Source organism: Lepus europaeus, chromosome 7 (genome assembly GCF_033115175.1).
Source record: "Lepus europaeus isolate LE1 chromosome 7, mLepTim1.pri, whole genome shotgun sequence".
Lineage (NCBI taxonomy): Eukaryota > Metazoa > Chordata > Mammalia > Lagomorpha > Leporidae > Lepus > Lepus europaeus.
In genome coordinates this window covers 118378804-118389733 of record NC_084833.1, presented here as the reverse complement: position 1 = coordinate 118389733, position 10930 = coordinate 118378804, and the positions used below count along the sequence as shown (strand labels likewise).

The 10930-nt window shown below is 55.9% G+C and overlaps 1 protein-coding gene across 1 annotated transcript in view; it reads right to left on the bottom strand.

The window, feature by feature from the left end:
- Nucleotides 1-645: 645 nt before the first annotated feature.
- KCNJ5 (potassium inwardly rectifying channel subfamily J member 5) overlaps nucleotides 646-10930 on the bottom strand; it is a 30209-nt gene continuing 19924 nt past the window's right edge. The window contains exons 2-3 of the mRNA XM_062197340.1: nucleotides 8890-9838; nucleotides 646-5382 (exon numbers count right to left, since the gene is read on the bottom strand). Of these exons, the coding sequence (XP_062053324.1) occupies nucleotides 5060-5382; nucleotides 8890-9826 (1260 nt within the window). The 5' untranslated portion in view covers nucleotides 9827-9838 and the 3' untranslated portion in view covers nucleotides 646-5059. The remainder of the gene's footprint in view (nucleotides 5383-8889; nucleotides 9839-10930) is intronic.

Genomic DNA, 10930 nt, shown 5'->3' with positions numbered 1-10930 from the left:
AGCCAGAAGCCAGGAACCCAATCAGCCACACAGTGGCAGGGACCCAGCTACCTGAAGCTTCCCCACCACCTCCCAGGCTGTGCATTAGCCGAAAGCTGGAATCAGGAGTGGAACTGGGGTTGGAGCCCAGGCACTTTGCTGTGGGATATGGGTGGGTTAACTTGTCATATTCAATGCTGGGACAAATGCCTGCCCCAACCTCCATCTTTGTAAGTACCCAGCCTCAAGTATTTTTGTCACAGTAATGAAGAACCAATGACCGCGGTTAGGGTTAGGTAGTGTGGATTGTGAATACTGGACACTGAAGCGCATGAGTGTGATCGGGAGGTGGAATGAAGGTGTGAGTGAGAGAACCCTCCCTTCTTGCATCCTCTGCACCTGCTGCTGTCCTGCTCTGCCGAGGCTGAGCCCTGACACCTGGTGTACCTGGCCCCGCCCACTCCTCTCCTCCCCACCTCTGCCCATCTGACCCGCTCAGCATCAGTCCGGATGTTAATATTCTATTTTTCAGTCTGATGAAAACACAAAGGGCACATTTACTGAAACCGGCAGTGAGTTTGTTTCTTGGGAAAGCAGTGGCCACGTATTTAAAATGAGAAAGAATCCTGTAAGGCCAAATCCATTTTATTGGGTGAATTTGTAGCAGTGCGGTGGCGTTTTTTTTTTTTTTATAAGACTGACAAATCCTACACGGAGACAAAGAGATTTGACACAGCAATTTAAGGAGATGTCATTAGCAAGCACGAAGCTGAGCAGAGTAAAGTGATTCTTCCCCATCGGATCTCCTTTCACAGCTCATTAGTTCTCTGGGAACCAGAAAAAGGTGCTTCCCAATTATCCTGCCACAGGCAAGCCCTGCTGGGGGCTGGCGGCCGGAGCTCCGCTGCACAGTGCACGTGGCAGCGTGGCGCTGTGGGGAGAGGAGGGGCTGTCCCTGGTCCTGCTGCTGAGCTGCAGACAGGGATGTTTATGCAACCTGGTGGCCCCTTGTGTGTGCTTGGGAGGAGCTTGGCACCAAAGCTTTGTCTCATTATCTGTGGCCTTGAGCAAAAGCACGGCTCTCTCTGAACCGCGGCTGTCTCGTTAGTACCGAGGGGCTACTGTGTGCTTCTCTGCAGTGTTTTGAGAATCAAGGTCACGCACCACGGTGACGCCAGCCTGCCGCCGGGCACACAACAGGTGCTCAGGCCACGGGACACTGCAGAGATGAGTCCGGACTCAGGCTTAGACGACAGCAGCAACTCTTGTCTTTTTGGCAACTTCAGTGCAAGCAATTTAGGTTTCTGTGATGCTCCCCTTCCCTGAGACACGCCACTGAGGCCAGCAGGAAGGAGGCCATGAAAAATGGGGACCATTTGCTCCAGATCAGCAATAGAGAAGGGACTCCCCGGACACACAGGAGCTCCTCTCCTCCGTCAAGAGCAGCTGTCCTAGGCAATAACCCAAAGCAGCAGGAATGAAGACCAGTGGGCTCCCTAGCTGTGCAGGAGGCTGGCAGGTAGCATCTGTTGGGAGAGTCATGGGCAATACCCACCTTGGCCTGCAGGGGTGCTCATGGGTGGAGAGGGGGAGAACTGGGGCAAGCTTTTTTTTTTGGACAGGCAGAGTTAGACAGTGAGAGAGACAGACAGAGAGTTATAGACAGTGAGAGAGAGACAGAGAGAAAGGTCTTCCTTCCATTGGTTCACTCCCCTAATGGCCGCCATGGCCGGCGCTGTGCCGATCCAAAGCCAGGAGCCAGGTGCTTCTTCCTGGTCTCCCATGCCGGTGCAGGGCCCAAGCACTTGGGCCATCCTCCACTGCCCTCCCAGGCCACAGCAGAGAGCTGGACTGGAAGAGGAGCAACCAGGACTAGAACCCAGGGTGCCGGCGCTGCAGGCAGAGGATTAGCCAAGTGAGCCACAGCACTGGCCATAGGGCAAGCTTTTCTTCTGGGGTCCTGGTGGCTTCTCCCTGGTAGTGGGCCTTTCCAGACAGGAGAGGTGGGGATGTTAAGGCAGGAAGTCGACTCCCCAAACTTGTGGAGTCTCACAGATGAGCAGTTGCTTTGGGAAATCTGGAGATGCTGAGGTCTGTGGGAATCACCAGCAACCCGGTCTCCAAGCCTGGCTCCGCTCCCATTGGTCCGTGTACAGTGACGAGCTCAGAGCCACTCCCTTGCTGAGGGCCACACCCCGCAGGGGGTCTGCACGGAGGGGCAGTGTTGGGAAGCGACCCACTGAAAAGCTGGCGGCCCTCAGACTTAACATCTGGTAAGTCCATGTTTGGTCCAGGACTTCTAGGGTACGATTAGGAGAATGTTCCAGACTCTGATTGGAGCAACTGATCGTCCAGGATGGGGTTTGCTTGGGATACCAGGGGCTGCCTTCTTGTACTGTCACTTCTTTCCACGCCAGGAAGCAGAATTGGCACATGGAGATTAATAGTTTACTAATCCCTGTGTTGGCGGGCTCTGGCCTGGGGAGTTTCAGGACATCGTTGTGTTGATCTGTTCCCCTTCCGCACCCTCTGGAGTTCCTAGAGTGTGCTGACGTATGGGTTTTGGCCCTGACTCCTGGAGGCCCCAGCAGCGTTAGAGAGCTGGAGGGTGCCTTCCTTGGCCAGGTGGGGGACGTTGCAGAATGGTGCATGGAGGCCGGTGTGAATCAGGAACCTGGCCAATGTCCAGCTGCCAGGGTGGCTGTCGCCATGGCATCCCATCCTTGCCTCACCTGGCCGCCTCCCTGGGGTTGTCACCGGTGGGCACTGACTGCGTCTGACTCCGACCAGTTCTAGGCCTGGCAACAACAGGGTGTGGAAATAGGCCTGCTGGGTAGGCCTGGATCTGGGGAGCCTGGGTGGGGGCGGGGGTGCTGGCCCTCACCCAGCAGCTGGGCTGTAGTTCCCCTACATGTAACCAAGGCATCCAGGCTTGGTGGTGGGCGCCCACCTTAGACTCTTGATTGCACTGGCTCCCCCAGTGGGTGCAGGTCTGCTGTCCACCTCCTTTTCCCCTGAGGGTGGGGTGCCAGTCCCTTACCCCTTCCCTCATGCCCCTGGTGGGAAGGCCCCACATGCCCACTGCTCTCAAGGTCACAGCCATGTGCCAAACACAGAGACCCTCTCCTGGGAGGCATGCAGGTCCCATCCCAGGCCACCTCCCTCCTCTTCTTACCAGCCCCAGGACCTAGAAGACCTGGCCTGAGGGTGTGGGGCCTGGGCTCCACACGCCGCCCCCTTGCCCTGTCTCACTGTGGCTCTGCCTCTGCCCCCTGGGAAGGTGCTCCAGCACCTGGACAGGATGAGGCTTCTGTCTTCAGAGGCCAGGGGAGCCGTGGCTGGGTGAGGCCGTGTGCCTGGGAACATGGGAATGCTCGATGCCAGTCCAAGGCAGCCCAGCAGGAGGCCATCTCAGTCCCTGCTTTATAGATGGGGCGGTCTATACCGCCTGCCTCCAGACTGCTACCTGGACTTCCAGACTGGAACACAAAAGCCCATGACATCCACGTCAAGGCTCTTCTCTAATCTGTTTCTCTTAACATGCGCCTCCCTGACCCCATTCCCAGGGTGGGAGGTGGCAGCCCACCCCTCCTTCCCTGGGCCTTGCCCCTGTCCTGCCTGGCCAAGGCCCCCTGCCAGGTAGGAGGGAAATCCAGGGGCTTCTCACCCAGCCCAGGAGTGTGGTTCAACCTGGGCCTGGCTGTGAGGCCAGGACTTAAGCTAGCTCCTGTCCCATCTTGCATTGTGTGTGCTCATCCCCTGGAGTCCTTCCCTGACACCTGTCTGTCACCTGTCACCCTTGCCTCATGTCCTTCCCCTGGAGTCCTTCCCTGACACCTGTCTGTCACCTGTCACCACTGCCTCATGTCCATCCCCTGGAGTCCTTCCCTGACACCTGTCTGTCACCTGTCACCACTGCCTCATGTCCATCCCCTGGAGTCCTTCCCTGACACCTGTCTGTCACCTGTCACCACTGCCTCATGTCCTTCCCCTGGAGTCCTTCCCTGACACCTGTCTGTCACCTGTCACCACTGCCTCATGTCCTTCCCCTGGAGTCCTTCCCTGACACCTGTCTGTCACCTGTCACCCCTGCCTCATGTCCTGTTACTCACCTTGACAGCACAGGTGAGCACCCTGAGCTCAGGCTGTGTCGGGGCTTATTTTCAGATCGCTGTGGCTTTCCTTTCTGTGTATCCCCCTCTCCTCCTGCCCACCCTGCCCTCTGAAACTCGGCTTTCTCCCCCCTCACACCACAGGCTCTGAGACTGTGAGAGAGCACGGCAGAGCCGGTTAGAGGTGGGTCTTGGGCCATGAAGGACAGGACGAAAGCCAGCTGCTGAGGCTCTCCCTTGGGTGGGAGGCACAGGCCATGGTGCATAGGGCCCAGGCTCCCTTCTAAGACTCACTCTAGGGAGATCCAGCATCTGGAGGGTGACAGCAGGCACGCAGACACAGCAGTGGGGAAACACTCTCACTGGGCAGGTGGCAGAGACGGCCAAGGACCCTGTGCTCTGTGGCTCTCAACAGGATGCCATTGGCTTCAGATTTCAAAGGGGTTGCCTACAGGACTTGGATGGACCTTAAGCCACAAAGGCTCCATGAGCTCACCCCCCAGGCCAGAGGTTGGAGCTGCCATCTTACCAGGCAGATCCTCCTCCTCTCTGAACCCACAAGCCTCAGGTCACAGCAAGAGGGCAGGGGGAGCCCCTTGCAGCTGTCAGTCCTTGGGGAGGTCTCTGAGGAGTCTCCGGAAGAGAAGTGACTGGGCATCAGTCGACAGAGAGAGGACAGAGGCCACCCTGCACCTGCTATCGTGGGGGAAGCCCGGCTGGCTTGGCCTCTAGCCAGTGCAGACAGAGGCTGCGACAGAAAGGGCCCAGGATGTGCCCTGCAAGAGGCCACCTGCTCTGGGAGGCCCTAAGCTAGGGGATGTATGAGATATTTCTCCCCCACTGAGCCTTGACAGCTCCTGGGCCCCCTACCGAAGCTCAATCAGCAATCTCTTCTCTCCCCTGCCCCGACTCCGCAGTGCCTTTGTGCACAGAAACCGGGGAGGGGAGGCCTCGGGGACGTGGCCCCCTCACACGGAGCCCCTGGTCTCCCGGGAGACACAGAGCCTCTCGGGCTCATCCTCTCCGTCCTTCTCAGCCTCCACATCCGGCCCTGCCTCAGCACAGCCCCCCAGCAGGAGCGGACTGGGGAGGTACTGCAGGAGGCGGCCTTCCCGCTTCATTTCCGCCAGTTCCTTGGCACAGCAGCTGGGTGTGTTGGTCTCGTAGGTGTCGTGGAAGGTATTGTAGTCCACCTCATAGAAGCCCTTTTCTAAGGTAAGCACTGGTGTGAATCGGTGGCCCCATAGCACCTCTGTATCCATGTAGGAGCTTCGTGCTTGGCAAGTCATGCCTGGAGAGAGAGAGGCCACATAAATGAAGGTGCAGTCACACATCCGTCTGTCCCTCCTTCCACCCATTCATCCAGCCATCGATCCATCCCCCATCCTTGTCTCCTTCCTTCCTTCCACCCACCCAGCCAGCCACCTGTCCATCCTATTCGTCCAATCAAGCATTTGCGGAAGGTTCACTTCATGCTAATCACACTGGAAATAGAAAGCCGAGACACAGACTTGTCCTGGAGGAGCTCAAGGTATGACAGGGGCAGAAAATCAGAGCTCAACTCACACGATCCTGGAGTACCTCCCTGACTAGGATGAACTCACTTTTGAAATAGCTTGAGGCTAGGGCGTGGCTACTGCTAAAGCATTTAGGTCCAGAAGACCGAGGTAGGAAAAGAGATAGGAAAAGGCAGGAGAGATTCCGAGTTGAGGCTGCCGGGAGTTGAGAGTATATGGGGACTGTGTGAGTAGACACATATGGATAGCAGCCTCACACACACACACACACACACACACAGCCTGGCTTCTCGATTTGGGGATGCCCCAGTGCATCCGTTCCCTGTCCACTCAGCCCTCGCCATGCCTGTGTTATTTTTAGGTGCTGTTTTCTCTCCAGAGAGGGAGGGAAGCTTTGTTTATGGATGAGGAAGCCTCTGTTCTTAAGTCCCAGGAAAGCAGCCTCCTGATATTTAATCTTCTGGCCGTGCTCTTCGGAAGCAGAGAGAGACGCTTTTTGCAGCTGCCCTCTGGGAGCCTTGCCTGGGAGGAGTCTCATGGACCCAGGTCAAAGGTGGCTTCCCACCCACATGTGCTCCAGGCCCTTGGCACCCCCAAACACGGTGGGCTCACAGCTCCTGGCTGCTCTCAGGAGATGCCCGCCCCAGGCCAGGTCTCCCCTCTCAGTGCTCACTGGTCCCCAGCCTCAACAGAGGTGTAGACACCCAAGGTCTACAGGTCCAGGCTAGATGCCTGCAGGCCCCCCAGGGCTCAGTGAGCCAGGCCTTCCACAGGAGTCCCCGTTGGGCTTTTCCTGCTCTTCTTCCTGCCCCACCCCCGGGGATGAGGCCTGGGTTGCCCAGCAGGAGCGAACCTGCATGCGTCCCTGGCCACCTACAACCGTTGTCCCCCTTCAACGTGTTTGGGAGGAGTCTCCAGCCTCCTTTACATCTGGTGTTCATTTCGGCATTGAATCCTCCCAGCACCCGAGGCTGGCCCTCCTCATTGTGCTGACAAGTCAAGCAACTTGCACAAATGCACACAGGGAGGCGATGGTGAAGCGCTGCTGTTCCAACCTAGATCTGACAGCACAGCTTCTGCTTGCCTAGGTGAGCCTGCTGGCCACACCCTTCAAGGCACTGAGGTCAGACAGATGTGGCCAGATGGCCTCCCTCCCTCCTCGTGGGCCTCCCCAGGAAGGGAGGAAGTCAAGCAGTTAGGACAAGGCAACTCTGGGCCACTGACTTTGAGGGAGATGTTGCAGAAGGAGCCAGCTGGGCCGGGTCAGGGTCTGCTCCCGCTGCTGTGTGTGGACCACAGGCGCTCCCTGCTGCACAGCCGGCATCAGCCAGGGTGACTGCAGGAGGAGAGGGTCAAGCATGGCTTTAGCATTTATCCTCATGTCTCTGACCCAGGTCCCCCTTTGTGGTTTCTGAGGGGAGATCTCTGTGCAAACTCAGCTGATGCTCCGATCAAGGGCAGGGTGACCCGGGAGCCCCCAGCTCTGCAGGAGGAAGGTTCCTGCATCCTGGCTGTCCTTGGCCCCAGGGGATACTGCGGCTGTCACCATATGTTGCTTGGCCAGGCTCCGGCTCCCAGCAGATGGCCAAGCAGCCCCCTCTGGCACCAGTCCCTGAAGTCTGTTAGCAGCCCCATCCTATGCCACTGCTTCCAAAACAATGGGAATGTCTGCGGATGCCCCTTTGAGTCTCCCATCCAGGAAGCAGCTTCCCAAAGGCCACAAAGGAGCGCTCGGCCACCTGGGAGACAGCCCCTATTATTTTAGTGAAAAACCGTAGTGTGAACACTGACAGCCTGTGCCATCCTTTGGACAGTCAGCATCCACATGTATAAAATGGGGCTGAAGCCAGCCCTTCACTGTTATGTGCAATAATTAGAACAAAATAATTTTTAAAAAGGGAGGGCTGGTGCAGTGGTATAGTAGGTTAAGTCTCCACCTGCGGTGCCGGCATCCCCTAGGGGCACCAGTTCGGGTCCTGGCTTCTCCTCTTCTAACCCAGCTCTCTGCTATGGCCTGGGAAAGCAGTAGAAGAAGGCCCAAGTGCTTGGGCTCCTGAACTCATGTGGGAGACCAGGAAGAAGCTCCTGGCTCCTGGCTTTGGACTGGCCCAGGTCCAGCCATTGAGGCCATTTGGGGAATGAACCAGTAGATGGAAGACCTCTCTCTCTCTCTGTCTCTCCTTCTCTCTGTGTGTAGCTCTGCCTCTCAAATAAATAAATAAATCTTCTAAAAAATGTGTCATTCTGAGCATGGGTGAGTTTTCTAAGTTGCCTTCTCTGGCTGCTCTGTCTACTCTGTGATAGAAAGAGAAAGAAGGTGAGAGGAGGGAAGGAAGTGAAAGGCAGGTGCAGGGTTTTGCTGGTGGGCTCCCAGCCGAGAGACTTGGCCTTGAATGTGGGTAGGGGGATGGTGGTTCTCAGCCCGGGCTTGGGCTCCCTTAGGCCTTAGGCTCCCCGGGCCACGTGACCGAGGAACAGCGGAGGCTCCTGGCCACCAGCTGCCTGTGAGGGTGAGCTCCTGAGTGGGGAGGAGCAGGCTGAAGGTAAAGAGGTCACGTTCTAGGGTGTATGTGAGAGCCGCTGGCCCAGCATGAGTGACTGTGCACTGCAGGAACAAGCCAGCCTGCTCTGGGTTCAGAGCAGGAAAGCACCCGGCAGACTGCTCGGGAGTGGGCGTGGCCAGAAGAGCCCCTCCCCCAGGGCTGGGCCATAGCTCTCTCTCCAGAACCAGGATTCTCTGTGGATGCCCTGAGTGCAAGAGAGGCTGCACACTCCTCTCTGATGAGCTTCACGTTATACAAAGCCACCCTACTGGAAAGCATCGGTCTTCTGTGTCACCCCATGCTTACCAAAGTCATTTGATCAGAGAACTCTTTTTGGGGCTTGCACCTGTGCCAGGCTGTGGTGGGGAAGGCAGTGCGGCTACTTTGAGGTTCACAACTTTGCTCTGCAATTTAGGCGTTAGTGCTTGTTCTTGGGGAAATAATTTAACTTGTCTCCGCCCATGTTTCCTTCATCTGTACTTTAACTGAAAACTTTTATTGGGGGGGGGGGAGACAAAGAGTTAAAATATGTTTCAAGTCTAGAACCTCGCCTGGAGAAGGCTCAGCGTTAGTGTCAGCTTGAGCAGCAGTGCCCTTTGGACCACAGTTTTGGGACTGGGTGCCCTGTGCTGTCTCTAGACCCTCAGACACAAACCTGCATCTTCTTGGGGTCGCAGTGGCCCAAGGTCCTGGGTGTGGGCAGGGGACTCGGTGGCCAGGGCGGACAGAGCACCTTACCTGTGGCTTCCACCATCCCTTCTAGAATGACCACGACTTCGAACTCCTCCTGATCCAGCTGGGCCCGAGACATCTCCCAGAAGGGGCTCTTCTCGTTGATCTCGTGGGAAATGATGAGCGGAGACACAAGGAAGAGGCGGTCGTCGCCGGTGTCGAAGCCCACGTTGATGTCCGTCTGGTTGAGGGGGATGAACTCCCCTTCTTTGGTCTGCCTGGACTTGATGAGCTTGGCGCGGATGGAGGCCTCCACGATGTGGGAGTTGCGCAGGTCGCCCACGCGGAACATGAGGCATAGCTTCTCATCCCGCATGGAGATGACGGCGTTGTTGGAGAACATGAGGGTCTCGGCTCGCTTCTTGGGCTGGCTGATCTTGACAAACATGCAGCCCACCATGAAGGCGTTGACGATGGAGCCCAGGATGGCCTGTACCAGGAGCAGCACGATGCCCTCGGGGCACTTCTCGGTGATGACCCGGAAGCCATACCCGATGGTCGTCTCCGTTTCGATGGAGAACAGGAAAGCCGACACGAAGCCGCTGAGGTTTTCCACGCACGGAATCCACTCCTGGTCGCCCACGTGGTCCAGATCCCCCCGGATGTAAGCAATGAGCCACCAGATGAAACCGAAGAACAGCCAGGTGACGGTGTAGACCATGGTGAAGACCAGCAGGTTGAAGCGCCACTTGAGGTCCACCAGGGTGGTGAAGAGGTCGCTCAGGTAGCGGTAGGTCTCCCGCACGTTGCCATGATGCACGTTGCACTTGCCGCTCTTCTCCATGTAGCGCTGCCGCGGTTTCTTGCCTTCGGTCAGCAGGCGCGTGCGGTCGGTGGCGATGGGGACGTCATCGCGGGCCTGTTTGGGGATCTTCTTGGGGTCCCGGGGAGTGACTCCAATCTCCATGTCCTGGTTCATAGCATTCCTAGAGTCGCCAGCCATAGCTGGGATACGCTGAGTTAAAAAAAGATACCATGAGTGGAGTAGACTGTCCTCAGCCACAGAAACACCAGAGTGGAGACCTCCCCTCCCCCTGTACCCCGCGCGCACACACACCCCGACCCTCTACCATGCAGGGCATCCGACTGAATTCTCAAGGGCAGCTCGTTAGTATTCCAGGGACGGTTCCTGGCACATAATAGTTGCTCAAGAGTTGATTTTGCTGGGGGCCAGCTGGCCCTGTGGCTTGGTGGGTTAATCCTCTGCCGGTATCCCATATGGGCTCCAGTTCATGTCCTGGCTGCTCCTTTTCCGATCCAGCTCTCTGCTGATGGCCTGGGAAAGCAGCAGAAGATGGCCCAAGCCCTTGGGCCCCTGCACCTGTGTGGGAGACCAGGAAGAAACTCCTGGTTCCTGGTGTTGCAGACATTTTTGGGGGGTGAACCATCAGGTGGAAGATTTCTCTCTGCCTCTCCCTTTCTTTGTAACTCTGCCTCTCATTTAAATAAATACAGTCTTTTAAAAAAGCAGTTGTTTGCTGAATGAATACATGAACAGTCCCTGAATGTAAACTACACAAAAAGTGCTTAAAGGATTTAAGGAACTCTGGGGGCAATTGAAAACATCATAATCATAACAATTTAATAAATGTCTACTATGGTCCTTGTAATATTCTTGGGTTATTGCCTTTGCTCACCACATAACCCATTGGAGTTAGATATTGGAATACCCAGTTTATGATGTGTGCTTATGCACTGTGTTTTCTTGTAGGTCTCTCTCCTTCACTGGGGTGTAAGTTCCTCAAGGCCATAGTTCTGTACACTTTGTTCCTGGATACATTCCAAGCACCTACAGCATATTTAGGCAACACAAGGGGGTCTTCAAAAAGTTCATGGAAAATGTGTGTTGTGAAAAAAACTATGCATAGATTTCCAATTTTTTATACCAAGATAAACATTTTTAAATTCCATTTTCATGATCTTTTTTTTAAAAAAAGATTTATTTATTTATTTATTTATTTGAAAGGCAGAGTTAGAGAGAGAGACAGAGAGAGACAGAGATCTTCCACACCTTAGTTCACTCCCCAGGTGGCCTCAGTGGTTGAGG